General features: G+C 38.3%; 1 protein-coding gene across 1 annotated transcript in view; it reads left to right on the top strand.

Moving 5' to 3' along the window:
* The window catches only part of Trhde (thyrotropin releasing hormone degrading enzyme), a 441,021-nt gene that overhangs the window by 103,994 nt on the left and 312,978 nt on the right, over positions 1 to 24,049 (top strand). The window contains exon 3 of the mRNA XM_004650112.2: positions 14,342 to 14,468. Coding sequence (XP_004650169.1) covers positions 14,342 to 14,468 — 127 coding nt within the window. The remainder of the gene's footprint in view (positions 1 to 14,341; positions 14,469 to 24,049) is intronic.

Below are 24,049 nucleotides of genomic sequence, written 5' to 3' on the forward strand. Positions count from 1 at the left end.
ATAAAAACAATCTTGTCGAATGTATATTCATTGAAGATTCTGATTTGAAGAGATTTACAGAATAATCATATCTTTTCCCCCCAATATGTTAAGCGTCTGTGAATACTCCTTACAAGTGTTGAGATTTCTGTGTTAAAGCCTGAGTGAGCTAAAGCCTTCTGAGGTTGCTTTAGGTCAGGTGTTCAAATATACATGTTTGTTAAATGCAGATATTAGGTCTCACCTCAGCCTTAGGAAGAGTCAAAACTGGTAGGAATAGGTCTAGAAATCCAAATTTTTAAACAATAAACTCATGTTATTGTGGGCTCCATGTTGTTGGAGAACTCTTGGTATGTGTATATTTATATAGTATGTATGGTATATCAGTGTATGTACATGCATGTTGTGTTTGCATGCATATGCACAGGTGTGTATGCTCTGTGTGTGTTTGCAGAGGCCAATGGAAGATGTAGAAGGTCTTACTCCATCACTCTTCTGCTTTATTTTCATGAGACAGTCTTTCCCTGAACTTGGAGCTCCCATTTTTCAGTTAGTGTTGGGGTAACTAGCATGCCTAACTTTATTTGTGTGGGTTCTGAGAATCAAACTCAGGTCATGATGCTGGTGTTTCCAGTGTTCTTGCTTGTTGGGCTTTCCCCTAGGCTCAGTGATTATTTTATTCAACCATTTTGCTTTTTCTGTGTGTACCAATTTTGTCCATCAATGTGTTGTATGCTTGGAAATAATACAGGTGCTTAAAAGCATTTTAAAAGCTGAGATTAGTAATATCTATGCTAGAAGGCATATAAACACAAAATGTACTCCCACAAGAAGCAGAAAGTGCAACACCAAAGCAGTATTAACTGCTGGAAGACAAAAAAGTTATAATGCATTAGTATCCTACTGTAGTTATAATGATTTACAACAAATTTTGGTGTCTTCAGTGCAATACAAATTTATTCTCTTCCTGTTCTGCCAACATCCAGAATCAGTCCTCAAGGTTGGTTCCTTTGGAGGCTGCTCAGGGCAGTCCATCCCTTGCCTTCCCAGCTTCTGAAGCCACTTCCCTTGTACTCACAGTCCGTGGGCCCTTCTCATTTTTGCATCTGCACATTTTTCTCTGCTTTATCATCCTATTGCCTGCCTAACTCCCCCTACTTCTCTCTTTCAGGACTTCTGTGAATACTGAGGGTCATCCTTCCCCCTCAAGATCCATAGCCTAATCACATATGCCAACTCTCTCACCACATAAGTAAACATGTACAAGTGTCAGGGAGTAGGACATAGTTAGATTTGGGGAGCATTTTTGGCTTATAACATATGTTAGAAAAATAAAAAAAAATGACAATAAAGTGTGACTATGATGGCAAAGCCTTATCCTTTCCTTGACGTGCCCATAAGTGACTTATGCTCCTATGTTCCACGGTAGACAACAAAATACCATGCTTAGAAAATAGATGTAAATTGAGATATAGGAAGAGAAGACAGCTTGCCATGGTACCAATTTTCTTGCCTAAAGCAAAACGTGGTGGGGAGATGAAATCTATTATAGCAGCATTTCAGTAGGAGTGTGTTCAAGGACACTCAGAGTTTATTCCCATGTTATGGGAGTAAACAAAATGTTCGTATTCTCTGTTGGGTACAAGGCACTATGTATTAGATGCAGTAATACATACTTGATGCTTAAAGAACTTAAATTCCTACAGGGAGATGAGATAACACACCTTAAATATAGACAGCCTATTAACCTATGGTATATGGGCCAATGAGCACAAAAGGAATACCATAGTGTTCTGCAAACCAGTCGTAGGATTCGCAGCAGGTATTTTTCTCCTGAATTCTTAGTAGAATTCTGTAAGGAGAAAGGGAGAAAATGCAAGCGGAATCCAGCAATAAGAACCACTTTATGAGTGGTGCCACTTTGGATTCTCCTTCTAACTCTGTTTGATCTGGAGTTCAGTGTAGAAAAAGGCTGGCTTTAGACCTCATCAAAGATACCTAAACAATTGTTCTCAAAATAGCTTCCATATGAATCTGTGCCATGGGTTCCAAGGCAAGATTCCCCGAGAGGTCCTGATTTCCCTTCTGTAATGTAATTTTTTTTTCAAAAGTGATCAGTTTTCAGGAAGTTGTGGTTTTAATATTGTCATGTTCCTCATTTAAGCATTGAGATCTTACCTGTTATCCATCCCTATCTTCAAACCTTCCTCCTTAGAGTGAGTTCTTTGTGGTGTTGAAGACTGCCTATGACTGACTCATCTCACTATAAAAGCTATGCAATGAAATTTTACCTTGTAGCATTAAGCTTTTCTATTCAATGGCATGTCTGAGGACATCTTAAATTATGTTGCCTAAATAATCTTCCTTCAGTGTTTTCAGTCATGTTATTTTGCTTCAGACTCAATTCTTCAATTCCTCAAAGCAGGTATCTCAACTCTTTAGTTCAATGTCAGGACCCTTCCCTAGCTGCTGCCTCCAGGGCCTCCAGTACCTGCCCCATTTAGGCTGGCTCTCTTCCCTTCTTCAGTCCAGCCTCCTCCTGTTGTTAGACTCCTACATCTGGGCACTGGTTCCCTACTTCTATTAGAGTTCTGTGTGTATTTATTTCCCTTTTACTTAGAAAAAAAAAATGTTATCTTCTGAATTTTAAATAAGACTAAAGCTCCTGGGCTTTTAGTTTCTTGTTTACAATATCCTTTTCTCTTTGTATCAATATATTTGTTTCTCACTTGGTTCTCAAAGCACCCACTTCTTCCCCCTGGCTAGCTCTGCTTTACTGAATTGCAGGAAGAACCACCAAATCAAGCTATATTCATATAGATTAATTAATTCAGCTTTATTGACTTAGAATTTAGAAACAGCATATTATTGTTTTGCAACTATAAGAGAAAGGAATTTTTTGCAGTTAGGTGAGAAGCAAAAGTAAACTTATTTTTATTATAGTGTTATTTTAAGGCTGTGAAATAATTACCATGCCTTCCAAAGTTCCTAATGTACTCTCAGAGTGTAAATTTTTTCTTGGCAAATAGCTCTGGCAAGCCAGAAGGTTTATTTAACTTAAAGTACCAAATTACAAACGTCAAATCAGAGAAAATGTTATTCAAGTCTTTAACAGGTGCACTGCTGTTGTAAATGGTTTTTCTTTTTCTTGGCTGTTTGATGTAACGATACACTGTTTCTCATAATTATATAGCAACTACCACAATTCCTTTTTAACACAACAAATAATTAAAACAGGCTAGAAAAAAAGTCTTCAGACAAAGAGATTTAGTTTATGCTCTCTTAAAGCAATTCAGTGATAGAAAATCTTCTCTTCAAATTCTTTACCTCCAAAGTTGGGATGTATTGCTAATTCTATGCTTACTCCACAGGTGAATTTTGTGAAGATAAGCTTTAAAAGATCTGTGGGGCTTTTACAGTTATTGGTAGACAGTGTGTAAAATTATTTACTGGAAGATTTCAGACTATTTCTGAAAAAATATGTATGTTTCTTTATGATATTACACTATACTTCAATTTAGTGCACATAGTTACCTTTTTGAGATGCTTTACACAATTAAAGGTAGCCTTTCCTATGGGAGAAACTAAACATTGTTTGATTATTTTCATTTCTGTGGTACCTTGTCCCTATTCCATTGAATCATTTCCTGTATGGAGAAGGATTCATTCAACAGTCAGTGTAAATTAGATGCACTTTGCTATCCTACTTTGTACAGTTTTATTTTCATGTCTCCCCACTGGATGGCAGACTCCTCGAAAGGAGAGGCCTTGCCTCTTTTGCTTACCTTGGAATAGTCAGTATGTGAACAGTTCCTGAGAGTAATTGATGCATATTAATTATTAACTAAAATAACAAACATCCCATTCATGAAATCCATAAGCAGTCTTTGATGCTCTTATTCTAAATATTACAGCTGCCAGAGGGAAAAAAGTCAGTTCAAAGAATAGATCTATGGTCCTCTTTCATATGACTGTTTTCCAAAGGATATTTTGCTTTAATACTGGCAGGTACCTAGTAACAGTGCTACTTTGGAGCATCCTTAAGTGTCCAGGGGTACTTCTCAGTGGCCATAGCACTGCCTCCTGGCAAGTCCATATGCCTTCTCAGCATTCTCCCCAGTATGTCCTCTCAGTAGACAGTTCTATTTTTAGGACAGATCAAACTTTATTGACATCTGTATTTTTGTGATAAAATGACACATGAATGTGATTGATGATCTCTGTCTATAGCATTGTTTTCTTTTCAACAATTAAAATACTGAAAATTTATAAAGAACTTCAAGAATATTTTAAATATTGAGACTCTATGGGGCTATTGAGGAAAGGTCACTATGTCCAACATAGTTAAATTATCATTTTATTCTCAGGTATCAAAAATATGTATTTAAGCCGGGCCTGGTGGTGCACGCCTTTAATTCCAGCACTCGGGAGGCAGAGGTAGGAGGATCGCCGTGAGTTCAAGGCCACCCTGAGACTACAGAGTTAATTCCAGGTCAGCCTGGACCAGAGTGAGACCCTACCTCGAAAAACCAAAAAAAAAAAAAAAAAAAAGTATCTACTTCACATTGGCCATGACAATGGTCACTGTTGAGGCTGTGAAGTTGTTTTCAAAGAGGCAACTTATTCTGCTCTGTGTTGGTTACTCCAGCAATTTCTGTGTAGTCACTAACAAGTTCATGAAGAGTTAAAGGAGAAAAGGAACAATGCTCAAGAGGCAGGTAGCTGAGCTGTTGGTTTGTATGTTCAATGGAACTGGAAAGTGTAAAGGCACAAGACTATGTGCAGAGAAATTACCTGTTCATTATTCTCAGACTGAATGAAGACTAGATGTGAAGAATTTGAGCTAATTATTATGACACACCATCTATTAAGCATAAGATAATAGGTGACAAAAAATTATTATCTCAGCCAAAAATTTGAGCAGAGCCCCAGAAAAGTAAACTGACTGCCAAAAGTTGACAGAAGTAGTTTGTAAGAAATCTGATACTCATATCTTCATTTGAAAATCCCGAGAGTAATGTCCGTTCTACTCAATTAAATGTCCATAAAGTTGCTTCCTATTTGTTGCTGGACAGAGGGAGAGATAAAGTTTGGTAAGTAATTTACATTTTCAGAGCTGAACTCTTATCATAGAATGTCAGAAAATGCAAGTAGTTTTGTATAGTAAAATTCTGTTCCATTGCTTTTGAGTGATAACTGTGTTTATGAAGATTTAGTTTCTATGTTATAATTAAGTAGAACCTAGTTAATTTCAAAGAAGCAAGCAACTGTGATATTTTCCTTTCATAATGTAAAGGGAATTATTGCACCAAATTCACTTGATTAACGACATAGGAATTATTCAGTTTGTAAAACATTTTGGATATTTCCCGTGATCCTTCAACTGGATCTCACTTGTCTCATCAGTACCCTAGAGTGAGTAACTAGAATACAGATTAGGTGAATGATTGTGTTTAACTTAGAATGTGACTCCAATTGGCTTTACTTAGTAACAAAAGGGCTTGTTCAACAGTATTAGGATCAATGGAATGAATCCATCCATTTCTCTGAACCACTAACAGCATCTCTTCAGTGTGAATCACCAGCATCTTTCACTTGGGCTTCTTCAGTAGTCCAACTCATTCCCTTTTATTTGTTCTTATTCCCTCTGAGTCCATTATCTGCAGTGCTGCTGTAGTAATCTTCCAACACCTGATTCTGATCATGCCGTTCTGTGGCTTAAAATCTCCAAATGACTGCCCTGTCCCCCTTAAAATTAAATTTGTATCTTGCAACCTTTACAGGCACTTCAGTAACATGGTTTACAGTTCCTTTTTAGTTCTCCAGTCATACCTACCACTGTATATGCTCTCATCCTTAAATTCCTCTCTGCCTACCATCCTAAGAAGCAATCTGATGTAGTATATAGCTGTTTAACTGCCTTGTGATCTTTTTGAAATGCAAACTAATTTTATCACTTCCTTGCTTAATATCTTCTTGTGAATTCCCACAACTATTTTATTATAAAGCCCCTGTTGCAGTCAGGTTTGCTTTGCCAGTTCAAATCACCCAACCAAGAGCAGCTTGTGGGCAAAAGAGGTTTATTTTGGCTTACAGGCTCAAGGAGGAAGCTCCATGATGGCAGGGGAAAACAATGCTATGAGCAGAGGATGGACATCATCTGCCCAATATCAGGTGGACAACAGGAACAGGAGAGCATGCCAAATACTGACATGAGGAAACTGGCTATGACACCCATAAGCTGGCCCCCAGCAATACACCACCTCCAGGAGGCTTCTATTTCCAATTGCCATCAGCTGGGGAACCTAGCATCCTGAACACATAAGTTTATGGGGGATGCTTGAATCAAAGCACCACATTCTGCCCCTGGTCTCCATAAACTGATAACCATACATGACGTAAAATGCAATACATGAATCCAACTTTAAAAGTACCCATAGTGTTTTTGTTTTTGCTTTTATTTTTATTTAGTTTTTTGAGAGTGACAGACAGACAGAGAGAGAAAGAGGGAGAGAGAGTGAAAGAGAGAGAGAAAATGGGCACACTAGGGCCTCTAGCCACTGCAAACAAACTCCAGAAAGAATGTGCTACCTTGTGCATCTGGCTTACGTGGGTCCTCAGGAATTGTTCCTTGAACGAGGGTCCTTAGGCTTTACAGGCAAGCGCTTAACTACTAATCCATCTCTCTAGCCCCCCCATAGTTTTTTATCAATCTCAAAGATGTTCATACATCCCCATAATACAAGATCTTTTTAAAAATATTTTTTGTTCTTTCTTTCTTTCTTTCTTTCTTTCTTTCTTTCTTTCTTTCTTTCTTTCTTTCTTTCTTTCTTTCTTTCTTTATTTGAGAGCGACAGACACAGAGAGAAAGACAGATAGAGGGAGAGAGAATGGGCGCGCCAGGACTTCCAGCCACTGCAAACGAACTCCAGATGTGTGCACCCCCTTGTGCATCTGGCTAATGTGGGACCTGGGGAACCGAGCCTCAAACTGGGGTCCTTAGGCTTCACAGGCAAGTGCTTAACCACTAAGCAATCTCTCCAGCCCATGAAAGTTCTTTTAACTGAGCCATAATACCAAAAAGAAACCCTCAAAAAACCCCATAATGGCACAGAATAAACATTCACACTGCAAAAGATGGCATAGCAAAGAAATATTCAAACAGTACAAGATGTAAAACAACCAGGGCAAACACCAAATTCTGTAGCTTTAAGCACAACTCTAGCCAATGACAAATCTCCAAGTCCAATAATTCTAATCAGCAACAAGTCTCTGGTATTCCAATTTCTCCCCTCCAGCTAGGCTACTCACAGTCCTAGAAAACTTCATTGGAGTTGGCAGCTTTCCTTAGCAGCCATCTCGTGGTCCCAGCATCTCCTCAGGGTCTCCACTGCAGTCCACGGTTCATCCTTATGGCTTCATGAGGTCTCCATGCAGGCATCCAGCAAACCTGCTTCACATTGTCCACGGCCATTTCCAAACCACATGACCATGTTGCAAACTCAATGACTCTCTCTTTCCTGCATTTCTTATACTCTACAATACCAGGAGGGCACCAATTATTTGTAAATAGGGGGAATAAAGCAGACTTTGAAGAACAAGACACTCCTTGAGGCCACATACCCATTCAAAACAGTCTACATTCTTCCTGTTGCCCCAGTGCAGGTCAACTGGCCCAATCTCAAAGGTTGTAATCTCTCAATTGCAGCTGAACAGGCAGCAGTTCACCCAGAGATTTTTTTTTTCTGTGCCATATTCCTCTGCTCACACCAGTTCATTTCTATGCAAAGCAACTCTGTACAACTTCTCAGGCCATGGACATAACAGGAAAGACTCACACAAACTGCTTGTAGCCCAGTCCAAGCAAAGTTTTTTCTCACCCTCATAAGCCAAACTTTACAGTCCATAGTTCTTACTGCATTCAGGTCTTTCATCTTTGACCAGAAAGAATAGTCCATCAAGCGGTACTTACAGCACTGCAAGGCATCTCTTAGGCCAAGGTTTCAACTCCTTCCACATTCCTCTTGAAAATCAGCTCCAAAAGGCCAATGCCACATAGTCAGGTGTCTAGCAGCAATCTCACTCCTCAGTACCACTTTACTGTTGCAGTGAGGTTCATATTGCTGGTAGAAATCACCCAATCAAGTGCAGCTTGTGGGAAAAGAGGTTTATTTTGGCTTACAGGTTCAAGGGGAAGCTCCACGATGGCAGGGGAAAATGATGGTATGAGCAGAGGGTGGACATTACCCCCTGGCCCACATAAGGTAGACAATAGCAACAGGAGAGTGTACCAAACACTGACATGGGAAAATTGGCTATAATACCCATAAGCTTGCTCCCAACAATATATTGCCTCCAGGAGGCTTAAATTTCTAGTTTCCATCAGCTGGGGACCCTAGCATCCAGAACACCTGAGTTTATGGTGTACACTTGAATCAAACCACAACAGCACAATATTTAGCAATCCTTTTGAGAACATGTACTGTTTGGTCTGAGCTATTGTCTTAGTGCATATTATACTTTAGCTTGAGAAATTACTCACCATTCAGCTTTGTTCTTCATGAGTCAGCTGAAACCATCCAGGCTTGTGAGCTAGGGCCCTGCCATGTGAATTTTTAGGACTTGTGAATACCTATGAACTTCAAGCACTGGCACCTTCACTCATAAAAGGTTTATTAAGATCTGGTCCATCATAGGCAATCTTTTGACCTACAAGATTGTACTTTCATATAGCTAAATGTAATAGATTAAGTCTTTGCATCCATTTAACTTATATTCATGGACAAGGGTAGTAAGAGGTAAAATAAATAATAAAAATATTTGCTTTGTTAAATGATGAGCACTTCAGGGAGCAATAAATTAAGGAAAGGATAGCAGGAAGGCTTCTCAGAGAGTGAAATGTTTGGATAAGTATCTAAAGATGATCAAGGAATGAACCCCAGGGATACCAAGGGGAACTTGGAAGCCTGGGTACAAAGTCTGCTGTGATGGAGTAGCAGCAGGGAGTACATTGCAAATCAGGCACAGCAGAGCACTAGGAATGAAGCCAGAGAGCTAGAGGGACTAGCTTTGTGTATGGAATTTGGGTGACTTTAAAAGCTTGAAACTTTACTCTGAATAAGGTAATAAGCTGCTGTGAGAGAAAAAGTGGAGGACTGACAGGATTTGATTCTCATTTTAATAGGGAAGGAGTGATTACTGTGTGCAGAGCAGCCTAAAGAGGCTAAGGGATGAGGAATCAGTAGAAGTAGAGCAGTCATGCAGGCAAGATGTAGAAGAGGCTGGGAGAATGGTGGTAGGAGAGAGGTTGTTAGAAGAAGTTGGATTCTTTTGAAGGTAGAACCAATAGAAGATGCTATAAAGTGAGAGCAAGGGGTAAAACAAGGATGTTACTATGGTGCTGAGCATGGACAGCTAAATGCAAGCATGGAATTGTCATTAACTGAGGAGGGAAGGGTTTGAGGAACAGGAGAAGTGTGTGTTTGTGTGTGTGTGTGTGTGTGTGTGTGTGTGTGTGTGTGTGTGTGAGAGAGAGAGAGAGAGAGAGAGAGAGAGAGAGAGAGAGAGAGAGAGCGCGAGAGAGATATCAGGAATTTGCCTTAAGAATATTTTGCTTAACATTCCTGTTATATATCCAAGTGGTTATGTCATATAGACAATAGGCAGTTAGATTCACAAGTCTGGAAGACTGGAATTATTTGGAAAATCATTGTTATCTAAATGGATATTTACTACCCCGAGAATAGATGTGATAATTAAGAGGTTTGATGTAGAAAGAAAAGTGATTGAAACCTGGAGCTCTCCAACATTGAGAAGTGACTAGGCCTCATGAAGAAAGCATTTCATTGACAGGAAATGATTAATGTGCAAATGCTCTTGATAGTTTACCCAGCTGACCATGTGACTGGCTATTTGATTTGCCATCCTGAAGTCATTAGTAAGCCTGGTAAGGTCAGTACTAGAAGAACATTGGAGAGGAAAGTTTGTTACAATGAGTTCAAGATATAATCGAAACAGGACTTATAAATAACAAATATCCTACTTATACCATTATCTCGGGTTGCTGGTGTTTATTTATTTTTAATTTATTTGAGAATGAGCAAGTGAGAGAAAGGCAGAAAGAGAGAAAGGCAGAGAGACAGAGATAATGGGAGGGGGGATGGGCACACCAGGGCCTCTAGCCACTGCAAACAAACTCCAGATGCATGTGCCACCTTGTGCATCTGGCTTAAGTCGGTACTGAGGAATCAAACCTGGGTCCTTAGGACTTGCAGGCAAATGCCTTAACCTCTAAGCCATCTCACTAGCCTGACTTCATTTTTTGAAATATTCTAATTTGGGTATTAACTTACATATTCATCTAATGAGAACTTTTCCAAAGAGCATTTGTAGAAACCATAGCTAGAGGACCTGTTTGCGATGAAATAAAAGTTAAAAGATGAGGGTATTATCGTATACCTGGAATTACATAACTTGAGAGGTTTAGTCAAAGTTGATCATATATTCAGGGCCAGCCTGTCTCAAAAACAACAAACAAAGAAACAAGCCAAAATGATGAGAACAATAAAACAAACAAACAAACAAAATCATAGGAAATAATACAGATATCTACTTGTCTACTGATAAAAATGATCCAAGATGGAACTATAAGTTGGGGATGTGTAAATAAAGGGAAACATTTTGGGAAGGCTGTCTTTTCAAAGGCAAGAGGGGATGGCGGGTAGAGAGCATAGCTTTGTGGGAAGGCAGCATGCACGGCTATATTTCTCAGATTGTATTTTTGTTGTTGATTTATATGTTTGTTTTCCACATACTGTGAACCTCTTAAAAGCAGTAAGTATAAATGTCTTGTTCATCTTGTAGGAGGAGTTTTATTGTTCCATTTCTATTCCCTAGTACAAGGCCTGGCACACAGCAGGCATGCCATAAATGTTTGAATGAGAAAATGAAGACATTTTGCTAAGCATGTGCATGTTTTGTCTTCTCACTCAAATTGGATTTCTTCCATCAGTTCTTGACAACCAGATTGATTTAACTGTGTTTGTCTTGCCCAGGTCTAGTGGATGCTGGACTAACTGGCCAAGTTGATTGAAAGGCAGGGCTGTGTTTCTACCCAAATCAGGGATGCTTCCCTGAATGCGGCCGTGTCCCTTGCTGCATCACTTTGCCATAGTCCTTCGCTATCATTTTAATATGAATTTATCAGTTATTCCAAATGAAGTTTTCTAAAAGCTGTTCATTGTGCCTCAGTGTCACTGGCTGTTTGATGTCTGTCATTTATATGGCATGTATCACCTGTTGTTATTAATGTCACCTAATAGCTGAGAGGGCCTTTGAGATGGTCATTGCATATTCATTGGTTTATATTGCCAGTTTTCTTTTCTTTTCTTTCTTTTTTTTTTGTTGCCAGTTTTCTTTATGGCTCCTTCCGTTAGAGAACATGTGTTCCTGAGTATGAGATGAAAAATGCTTAGTCCAGGACCTGATACAAAGCTTGTGCCAAATAATTATTTAGTGATGGAATTAGTGCAGAAATAAGTCATTGCTGTTTGGTGGGTGCTGGCAGTACAGGGACTAGATTCCTTCTGCAGTCCTTACCTAGTAGTTTTCATGGCCTAATATTCTCTTATCCTGCTTCCCCAATTCCTTCTCAGAGAGCCTTTCTTTCCAAGTCACTTGAGCACTCATCCTTTCTTACAGTTTGTTTCTTGGGAACTTTATGTAGGGCACTGCATGTTTGTAAGCAGTGCAGGAAATCTACCGCCACTCTGAGTGACAAATTTTGCTGCCACAGATGATACATCCTGATAGTTTTTGGTTTTATACCACTTCCAGCCAAAAATGTTGCCAGCTGTCAACTAAATTTGGTATTTGATTTAGTTGCTGGGATAATGTAGCATCACAATTTAGGTAAATAACTGATACTGAATTTAGCAAATAACTTATTAAATTAGAGGTTTTTTATTTTTTAAATTAAAAAAATTATTTAGTTATTTGAGAGAGAGTCAAACACTGAGAAAGAAAATGGGCATGCCAGGAGCTCCAGGCACTGAAAACGAACTCCAGATGCCTGCGCCGCCTAGTGCATTTGGCTTATGTGGATCCTGGGTAATAGAACCTGGGTCTTTTGGCTTTTCAGGCAAACACCTTAGTCACTAAGCAATCTTTCAAGCCCAGATCATTATTTTTTATATTAGTTTATTTTTTGGCATGTGTTTGTGTGTAGAGTATGTTTGGCTTATGTGCAGATGCAATGCACTCTGTGAACACATGTGGACGCTGGAGGAGTTCTTGGGTGTCCTCCTCCTTTAGTTTGTCTACCTGCTTCCTGAGACAGTCTGTCACTCAGCCCAGAGCTTCCCTTTTTGCATATTTTTTTTGGTGGGGGGTTCTACTTAGTGTCTCCGTCTAGCCCAGGCTGACATGAAATTCATTATGTAGACTCAAGCCAGCCTTAAATTCACAGAGATCCTCCAACCTCTGCCTCCTGAGTGCTGGGATTAAAGGTATATGCTACCACGCCCAGCTCCTTTTTGCATTTTTTCCGTCAGTAAGCACCAATAGTTCTCTGGTCTCTGTTGCTGCAGAACTTGGATGACAGACGTACATGGTCATGCCCCACGTTTTGCTCGGATGCTGGGGAATCAAATTCACGTAGTCGCAGCCCCCCTCAGGTCCCCATGCTCGTGCAGCAAGAGCTCTTGACTGCTGAGTCGTCTCCCCAACTCCTGAATTACAGGTTTTCTAACATGAAGTCACACGGGATTTTTCTTGATTGTTAGCTGTGGTGGTTTGATTCAGGTGCCCCTATAAATTTAGGAGTTCTGAATGCTAGGTTCTCAGCTGATGGAGATTTGGGACTTTATACTTCCAGGTGGCAGTGTATTGTTGAGGGCAGGCTTGAGGGTGTTACAGCCAGCTCCCCCTTGCTAGTGTTTGCTGCTATGGTCCACCTTATATTGGCCATGGGGTCATGTCCATCCTCTGCTCATGTCGTCATTTTCCCTGCCATCATGGAGCTTCCCCTTGAGCCTGTAAGCCAAAATCAACCTCTTCCCCCCACCCCCCCAAGCTGCTCTTGGTTGGGTGATTTCTACCAGCAAACCTGACTGCAACATCAACCCTTCAATTAACACATCTCTGTTCTCTCCCCATAGGCATGGGCAATAGAGTGTGAATTGTATAATTGATTTTTATGATATGGCTGAATACTGGTTTTTTTTGGTTTTCTTGTTTGACATTAATACCCATTTCTATATACTGTGTAAGCCACTTGTTTTTTTTAGTGATTTCAAAGGGACGTAAACTCCCTTATCTGTAAAATGGGATTGGAAGTAATATGTTTCAGAATTGAAAAGCACTTTAGCAACTGGCTTGCAACACCATCACTTTATAAATGAGAACATTTGAGACCCAAGGAGGTTAAATAATTTGTTCAATATCACCCAGCTTGCTTAGTGGCAGAGTAGGACGAAAATCCAACTCCCCAGCTGCTATACTTTCCACTGCAGCACGCAATACACACTTCATATTCACGGAATTGATATGAGGATTAGGGACCACATCTGTGAAAAATAGATTTAGCCTTTCGAAGAAAAGATGCTGGATAGCCTCATGAAAGTATTATGAAAACTAATCTCATTTTAACCTTTTATGTACAATTGTTAGTTTAGTTTTATGTTTCTCACTTTAAGCTCTGTTTTTCTTTTTCTTTTTGGCCAAGACTAGATAATTTATGATGCTTTCTATAAGAATCAATATTTTGTATTCGGATTGTGTTAGGTATATGAATTACTTCAGCTGGTTTTGAAGCTTGAAACAGTTGTAGATAGCCTTTCTGAATGGTGATTACTTATGTATATGACTAGTTTTCTGTTGCTACTTTGCATATTGGGAATAAGGACAGTGATTCCAAAGAAATGCACACATATATATGCATTTTCCAAGCTGGTAATACTTTCAGCTTTTCATTCAATATGTTTTTAACAAACCATGAATTTTCTCCATTGCTGAGCCACCATATCTTGAGTAGTTTCTGCATAGTCAGAGACCCATTATACTAATCCACCATTCCTTCATATCTCTAGAAAGCACATGTACATGATAATTTTGAATACTTATTTTGATTCAAAGTATATAAATCTGCTCTATGTCATGTAAAGTGAGGGGAATGTAACTTGCTCAGCTTGGTTACTTCAATTGTTTAAGTTTGGGTCTTTTAAACACAGAGTACTTTGGCATATGAACAAGGAACCTGTTTAATTGTCTTATCAAAAGTGACTTGTATAGATACACATTCGCAAGAAAGATAAAATGGGAGCAGCAGAAGGCTAACTTAACTTCTTTCTGTATTTTTAACTAGGTGCGATTATATGCAAGACCTGATGCTATCAGAAGAGGATCAGGGGACTATGCTCTCCACATTACAAAGCGATTAATAGAATTTTATGAAGACTACTTTAAAGTGCCCTATTCCTTGCCAAAACTAGGTAAGAATTTCATTTTACTGGAAGGGTTCCTGGAAGGTGGAATTTCTTTTTCATGTTTTTTGAGGTTCCCAGAAGCATGAAAATTCAGAGGTTTATATTTTTAGGGATGACGAGCACAGAAATAATTCCTTCTGAAGAGGAAAAATAAAATTTACTGTTTCTGGGATATTGCCAGCAAGTGCTCATGGGAAGTAAGAAAAGACATTATGTGAGTTTATAATTCCAAAAACTAAACCAAAATAACAAGAGTTTGTTAACTACATTGGTCTTATGGAAGGGTGTTTGATGATCACAGTTCATCACCACAACTATCCTGTGAGTAGATACCACTGAAAATTTTTTTTGTGCCAGAGGACATTGGAGGGATTCCAAAACATTTAGACAACCTGTAAGTGAGGGCTCTGGGTTCCCAACAAGATCTTTATGACTCTCAGAACTATGCAATATTGTACATGGAAAATATCAGATGAGTTTTCTTTCCATATTGTAATGAATTGGCTATCCTGAAGATTATTTTTGTTTTTTTTTCATATTTTTAGTACATAGTTAAGTTAATAGAACAAAAAGGAGAGAAGATAACTTGATAACAATGCGAGTGTATTCTTTGTGAATTCCTTTTACATAGATAATGTGTTCCATAATTTCTGGACAGATGAATACATGAATTAATTTGTTATTCTAATTTGAATGAGGTTATGCTTTTGCTAGGAAGTGAACTAGGACATTTCATGACATTAGAGAGGGCACATATGTGTATTAGAATCATTTAAGTTACTTTTCCTTTTCAAAATCCTATTTTGGATATTACATCACAATAGTCCACTATTCCTTCTTCATCCCTCTTCATTTTTCTTCACAAGGGCATTTTTGACCAGGAGTCACATAAAAGGTATTTCTCATTTGGAAAAGTAAAGTGTTTACTTGATCAAAGTGTTAGTTTGAACCACAGGTCCGCTTCCCTGGAGAAATGGGCCTATTTCATTTCAGTGCTTTCCTGCTGGATAGCTTTACTGGTCTTGAAATGAGTAGTTAGTTAAGGAAGTAGATGGAGTAGCTGGCATTGTTACCTATGGGTGTGACAAATCAATTCTAAAGTCTTTTGAAAATATTCCTAGAATCTATCAAGTAAAATTTTATTTCAGGTAGGATCTATGCTTTTATTCTGTTTCTCCTCTTCACTTCTTTTTTTTTTTTCCCCCTCCTGTCATGTACTTCCCTATTAGAACTAGTTACACTGAAGTCGCCCTGGTACTTACCCAAGGCAAAAAGAAATACTTGACCTCATTTGCATGGGAGGTAGCTCTGTTATCCATACCAGGTAACTGGGAACTTCCCAGCTTGAGTCTAATGTAAAATTCACAAGTGCTCATGTTGCAAGTTCAGCAAGAGAAATAAAATGTAAATCTTTCTCTGTCCCCTTCAGACCAGTAATTAGCAGAGGAACTCAATTTGTAACTTTAGGGGGTTCCATGTAGCTGTCAGCCTACAGCAGGAATCATTCTGCTCCTCTTATTTTACTCACAATTGAGCCATGCAGGCTTTCATCTGTAGAAAAGAGCTTGGCTCACTATTTCTATTACTTGTTATACTACCTTACAGTGTGGAAAATTGAATTATTTGACTTACTACAGCAAACATTCTTCTTTTTGTAGATCCAAGGGAGTTACCAGAGCTCATGGTACTTTGTAAGACATCTTGTAAAGGTCTATTTATTCCATGTGTCTACAGATGTATCTGTTAATAGACTTGTAACTATGCTCTCTAAATACCCATTGTCATAAAATTGCCTAACCCCTGAAGCACTTTAAGACATCCTTATTTTGCAGTGTACATTATAAATTATATTTTAAATAAATTTTATGAAACTAACAGCCTTTGTTAGGAGTGATGTCTATAGATTTATCCCAGATATTAGCTTAGGTGGCCTTGACACTTCAGACTTATCAGAAACAGTTTTCAAGTTCATTCCATCCTTCCTACCTTCTCTCATTCACTCCACAAGTATTTATTGAGTGCCTTTTATAAGTATCTTTCCAGATGAGAAAATGTTCTCCTTACTCCTGGGCTTTACATTCTGGCAGGTGCAGGCAAACATTAAGTCAGTAACAGTGTAGCTTATCAGCTGGGGCAAGATCTATTTAAATACCCAGCAGAGCTGGATATTGTGATACATGCATGTCAAGACATCACTCTGGAGGCTAAGGCAGAAGGATCATGAATTTGAGGCCCATCTGGTCTATATTGAGACCCTATCTCAACAAATGTATAAATTATTTAGTAACTAGTACAGAGGAAGTCTTAGGGTAGATATGTCCTGGGAAAGAAGCTCTTCCATCCTTCTGTATTTCTTTCTCTCTCTTCTTCTTCATCTTCTCATGGAAGGCATTACTGGAAAGTTTTTTTTTTGTTTATTTTATTTATTTATTTGAGAGCTACAGAGAGAGAAAGAGGGAGAGGGAGAGGAAAAGGGAGAGGGAGAAGGGGAGGGGGGGGGGCGGGAGGGAGAGAATGGGCACACCAGGGCTTCCAGCCACTGCAAACGAACTCAAGACGCATGCGCCTCCTTGTGCATTTGGCTAACATGGGTCCTTGGGAATCGAGCCTCGAACTGCGGTCCTTAGGCTTCACAGGCAAGCACTTAACCACTAAGCCATCTCTCCAGCCCTAATGGAAAGTTTTTTTTGACTGTAGAACTCAAGGGGATAAAGCCCAGTGGATAACAAGAGGCATGGGCTGCAGACAGAGGGAACGTGTCTAGACTTTGAGCTTTTCTGTTTTATTTGAGGAATGACAAAGAAGCGAGTATGAACAGAGGAGAGTGGATAAAGCAGTAAGAAGTAGGCACTGGATCCAAGTGTAATGAAGGTGGGGGGTTATGCAGAGCCAGCAGACTATAATAAGCCCTTCCTTCTTTCCTCCCTTCCTTCCTTCCTCTCCCTCTCTTCCTTCCTTATTTCGTTCCTTTTCTCGGTCGCTATTTACCTTTTGAAGCATTTGTCTCTGCTTCTCTAGTGCTGGGATTACAAGCATATGCCAACACAATTGACTTTTTTTCTTTTTAAACATGGGTCAGTTTCTCATGCTTTCAGAGCAAGCACTTCACTGACTGAGCTATTTCACTAGCTCCTAGAGGCATTTTTGTGACAGGTTGGGATATGAGGAGATGGGAGCAATACCTGCCATGCAGTGAGTAGAAACCAGAGGTACTGCTAAATATTCTATAATTCAAAGAATATCCCTTCACAATAAAGATTATTTTTCCCAAGTTGTGACTAGTTGAAGTTGACACAATTTGTGTGTGGAGGTGAGGAGAAGGCAGAGTTATAACAACCTATTGAGAGGCCATGATAACATTCAGGTAAAGCATGATGGTTGCTACTTGGGTGAGGGTGTTTAACAATAAGAAGGTAAGAAGTGAGCCAGCCTCAGTTGTATATGGGATATAAATTCAGTAGATCTTACTGATGATGTCTGATATAAGAGAAAGGGAATGCTCATGTTTTTGGCCTTCACAGAAACATGAAACTAACCATTTGCTGAGGTAGAAAGATTATGAAAGAAAATAACTGTGAGCTAGAGTGTTTACTAAAACGTTTAAATGGAATCTTGGTATCAATTAGAAATTCAAGGGGGCAGTCAGGTTTATAAATATGTAGACGGGAGAGTGATAGAACCAGAGAGGTTCATTTGCCAGCATGTGACCACACACAGAGCTATCAAGCTGGGTGAGATTACCAAGGTAGTGAGAAGAGAGGAGAGAAGAGCAACAAGGGTTCTTTGTCAGACATTAGAAATATCAGGGACCGGTGAAAGCCTCTGAAATGTAGCCATAGGCAGAGGCTCTGAGGAAACCACATAAGTGGTGTCCTAGGTATTTAGTGAAGAAGCAATTGCAAACAATGATGATAAAGTATGAGTGTCAGTTTAGATGAGGCCTGATAATTTGTTTTCTGGAGCAAAGCCTTGGCTAGTGTTCAAGAACAAACAAGTACTTGTGGGTGACTAGAGACAGTGAGTATAGTCCAAGATCAACATTTCAGAAACTTCCCAGTACCCGTCAAAGGAGAAGACAAGCACTTCTGTTCCGATGGGGTCACCTCTGAAGATTGCTGCTTCTGCTAACATGATAGCCTCCTTACCTCTTGCCTTGTCCTGTCCCAAGCATGTCAATAGAGGTGTGGAAGTTGTCTTGCTTTGACTTTCATACTGAAAATACATGTGAAGAATGAGAAAACTGTTGGCTAGTTAACTTTACTGATGTTTTGGGGTGGAAATTTGTATATGTGAAGGATATTTGTATATGTGAAGATCGATGTGGTGCATTTCCAAGCAAAATAATATCCTTAAAATTTAATAACCAAATTTTATGCATTTAAGCTTTCTTTTCCCTCCCTCCCTTACTTGTTTTTTCTTAAATGATTTTTGAAAGTTTCATTCATGTCTAAAATGCATTTTGATGATATCCACTTTCCCTATCTTGTTCCCCTTTTATTCCTGCTGAACCCCCTACTACTTACCAACTATTTCTCCTTCTACTTTGATGTCTCTTGTGTGTGTATGTGCGACCATTGAGCTCAATTATTGTTGCTTTGCATGGGTGTGGATGGAGAGTGGGCCTTCCTTCCTTTCTTACTTCCCTTTCCCTCCCTCCCTTCCCTTCCTCCTTCCTTCTTCCAGAAAGGGTCACATGTCTCATGCTGTAGTTCAGGATCGTCTCAAACTCACAGAAATTCTACTTTTCCAGCCTCCTATGTGCTGTGGTTGCAGTCACAATATGCTATGTTCAGCTTGGATCTTCCTTTTAAGAGACAATTTGTGGGTGAGGAAGATGGCTCAGCAGATAATACTGCTTGCTATATGACATGAGGATCTAATGGCCTTATTCATCCAGAGTTTGATTCTCCAGCACCCATATAACTATCTGGGTATGGCTATGAATGTTGTAACCCCAGTCTTTGGAGGAGTGAAGACAGGAAAAATGCTGGGGTTGCCTGGTCGGCCAGTTTGACTGAAAATTCAGCTCCAGATTCAAAGCTCAAGAACACATGGATAAGGGATAGAGGACATTTTACATCCTTCTTTGTCCTGTGCATCTATGAATACATATGCAACACCGCATCCACATCACATCACATCACACCATACGCACGTCATCCCACACATACTACATACACATGATGAAAGATGTTTTTATTGTGTAATAAACTCTGCAATATATTATCTCTTTTCTTATTCCCATTAGCTTTTTTTTTTTTTTTTTTTTTTTTGGTTTTTCAAGGTAGGGTCTCACTCTGGTCCAGGCTGACCTGGAATTAACTCTGTCATCTCAGGGTGGCCTTGAACTCATGGCAATCCTCCTACCTCTGCCTCCCGAGTGCTGGGATTAAAGGCATGCGCCACCATGCCCGGCTCAGCCCCATTAGCTTTTTTTAAATTTATTTATAATGTTGAGTGGTTTAACTTTTTCTACCGAGGCCTTATCCCATATTAGTTTATGTCAAAGGATCCTTTTTACTCCTAGAGAGATCCCCAGGAATTATTGTGATTCATGATGTTAGGCTAACAATTTATTTTCCTTGTAAAAACTATTTTCTTATTACTGTTAAGTCCACATAAACAACCTATAAATGTTATGCAATTTATTTTAAAATATCCAAATTAAATAATTATAATTATTTGTATGAAGCTTATAAGTCTCCTTTATTTCTTGGTATAAACTCTGTCTCATATATTACAGCAAGTCTTTCTATACCCGTGCGCTCTGTTTTCATGAGAATCCAGTGTCATTTCAAAAAAAAAAAAAAAATTGTAGGCATATATAGAAGTAAGTCTCTTCTCTTATGTCCAGGACAAATTGACATAAAAAATAACAACCATATTTGTATTTATAAAATGTGAGTTACTCTTGAGAGCTTTGTATATTCTAACTCATTTAATCTTTATTGTAGTCTTTTGAGATAGTATCTGTTATTTTCTAATTTTCCACATGAAGAAATTTAGTTATTTGGTAACTAAGTAATGTGAGCAGATTAGATAAGCAGGAATGAATGGATATGGAATTCAGACTCAGGCCATTTGACTCTAAAATCTTGAGATTCTGCTAAAAAAGCAGATTCTAATAGCTCTGAGAATCCAAAGATTACAATTTAATAAAGTAGATAATATAATTTTTTGGAGGAATAATACATTAATTATTTTTGTTAACCTCTCTTTAATGCTAAAAGTAGTACATAGTCTTTGTAGAATTTTTGAAACCAAACTATGATGAAACACATGTATTCCATATTGTAATTTTATCAACTATATTAATGATATATCTAAGTAAGGCAAGTACATTTTCATATAGATATTATATAAGTTAATTAGATGGCAGATAAAAAGACTGACAAAATACTTGTTAATTACCCTAGTTAGATTTTAATTAATTGTGGTGAGCAGTTTACAGTTTCCTTTTGTTGATTCTCTGTAATTTGTAAATCAATGTTTTGGGAAGGAGTTTGCTTGCCTCTTTTGAAATGCATGTTCCACCTAGTGCACATGTGCAACCTTGTGTGATTGCGTTATCTTGTGAATCTGGCTTAATTGGGACCTGGTGAGTAGAATATGTGTCCTTAGGCTTTGCAGGCAAGTGTATTAACCACTAAGCTATCCCTCTAGAACAACACATACTTGTTATTGCAGTGGTGATGATTTGTTACTCATAAGAAGTAAAGCTTTTCAAAGAATATTTCATGATATATCTGAACTATTTATATAATGTTAGGAATAGATTAATGATTTACATTGTTAAATTTTATTATTTATATTGACTACTAAACATTTTACCTCCTATGGGTTTTTTAGTTAGTGGATATAATTGTTTTTAATTTGAGGTGATTAAATACATAGTACTGTTTCATCTTAATCATGACTCATAGTTGAATTGAGATTTATATTAATATTTTTCAGTTTGACTTTTTTTGCCTTACTTTTGCTTTAGTAAATACTTAGCATTGTGTATATGCTATTATAATACCCTTAAGTGATACTGCTTTTAAAATATTTTATTTATTAATTTGCAAGCAAAGGGAGAGAATTAGAATGGGTACTCCATAGCCTCTAGCCCCTGCAGAAGAACTCCTGATACATGCACCACTTTGTGCTCCTGACTTTATGTGAGCACTGGAGAATCAAACTTAGACCATCAGGCTTTCAAGCAAGCATCTTTAGCCACTGAGTCATCTCTACAGCCCAATGCTGCTTTTTAAGATAAAATCTTTTGGATCTACTTATATAGTTTGGGTTAATTCTATACAATGGGAAGTTATTTCTGAAATACTTTCTTTCTTTTTTTTTTTAAGTTTTTTTTTTTTTTTTTTTTTTTTTTTTTGGTTTTGTGAGGTAGGGTCTCACTCTGGTCCAGGCTGACCTGGAATTAACTCTGTAGTCTCAGGGTGGCCTTGAACTCTCAGCGATCCTCCTACCTCTGCCTCCCGAGTGCTGGGATTAAAGGCGTGCGCCACCACGCCCGGCTTATTTAAAAAGTTTTTATTTTCATTTATTTATTAGAGACAGAGAGAGGGAGGAGAGAGAGAGAGATTGAGAGAGAGAATGGGAGTGCCAGGGCCTCCAGCCACTGCAAACGAACTCCAGACGCATGTGCCACCTTGTGCATCTGGCTTACGTGGGACCTGGAGAATCGAACCTGGGTCCTTAGGCTTTGCTGGCAAGCACCTTAACTGCTAAGCCATCTCTCCATTCCCTGAAATACTTTCTTAATTAGAACTTCTTACAATGTTTGATCTAAACTTAGAGCTCCTCAGTTGTGTAGTTTCTGGGTGGAGCTACTTATGAACCTTCTCTGGGGCAAAGATTATTAATACCCTCCTAGGGATTTTGATGCAGTGACACCTTGCTTTTGATTTTACTGTGCCCAACAGAGAATTAAGTATTTAAGTGATGTTTTCTTCCCTTCTTTAGAATTAAGAAACAGAGCTGGAGAGACAGCTCAGCAGTTAAAGGCACTTGCTTGCACAGCTGGACAAGCTGAGTTTGATTCCCCGATATACACATAAAGCCAGGTGCACGAAATGGCCTATGTATCTGGAGTTCATGACATTGTGCATGCTCATACTCATAACTCATACTCTATGTCTGCCTCTTTCTTTCTGTCTCTGTCTGAAATAAATTAATTTTTAAATTTATTTTAAATGTTTTATTTTATTCATTTGAGAGAGAGGGAGAGAGAGAGAGAGGGAGAGAAAGAGAGAGAATGTGAATATGGGTGTTCCAGGACCTTCAATTTCTGCAAACGAACTCCAGACACATGTGCCACTTTGTGCCACTAGCTTACGTGGGTCCTGGGAAATTGAACCTGGGTTCTTTGACTTTGCAAGCAAGTGCCTTAACTGCTAAGCCATCTCTCCAGCCCTCAAATAAATTCTTAAAAATTATTTTTAAAAAATGCTGGAGATATGGTTTAGTGGTTAAGGTGCTTACCTATGAAGCTTAAGGACTCAGGTATGATTCCCCAGTACCCATGTAATCCAAATATACAAAGTGGTCCATGTGTCTGGAGTTTGTTTGCAGTGGCTAGAAGCCCTGGTGTGTCCATTCTTTCTCTCTATGTACTTCTTTTTCTCTCAAATAAATAAATATTTAAAACAATTATTTAAAGAAGAAACTGTTTCTATTTTATGAAGGTAATTTAGTTATGAAAAGCCTTTCATCTGGTAATTTTCCCATAAACCAAAAGAATACTTATTTCTTTCAATAGATAATGTTTTATGTGCTCCTAACCCCCACCCTGACAACCATTTGTGCTAAAGCAACATTAAAGGCTATTAAAATAAACATGGTTATTTCAATATTTAACAGCTATTTTTAAAAGAATTTAACAGGGCATTTTATTATTTCATTAATTATCTATTATATGGCCATTGAACTGCACCTGTTAAGCTATTTTGTGGCTATTACATGCTATATACTTCTAAGACTTCACTAACAAACAAATGTTATATCCTATTCAATATTTATGATATTTAACCACTAATTCAAAAAATAAAAATAAAACAGGACACCAAAAATGGAAGAAATCAATGAAAATGCATTTTAGTGGGAGTGGTATATCAGATTATTACTACAATAAACAGGAAAACCATAGGTACACAGGATAGATAATTTAATGCAACATGAAGCAATAGTAAGGCTAATTTAACTAATTTATTCAATTGTTATTTGTAGTTACCATGAACTCAGCAATGATAATAAGTGCTGGCCTCTTCCATCAGAGTCTTCAAATTGAGTAAAAGAGAAGTTCTAGAAATTATTTTCCTAGGTTGACAATATTTTAACAAGTCCAAATTACCAGATGAAAATTGCTTATATCCCTTCTTCATTCTTCTCGTTTTAAGAATTTCAGACCTCCATAATTTGGGTTGACTCCTAAGCATGTTTTCTCTAATTCAACCAGGGTTTTTAACTGAGGGCATATTTACAAAGAGGTCCCTAAGAATTGTTTTGCTTAATCCACAGATATATTTGGCTCTCAAAGAAGAAAATAGCTATTTCAATGTTTACACAATTAATGATTTCATAAGCCT

Source organism: Jaculus jaculus, chromosome 6 (assembly GCF_020740685.1).
Source record: "Jaculus jaculus isolate mJacJac1 chromosome 6, mJacJac1.mat.Y.cur, whole genome shotgun sequence".
Lineage (NCBI taxonomy): Eukaryota > Metazoa > Chordata > Mammalia > Rodentia > Dipodidae > Jaculus > Jaculus jaculus.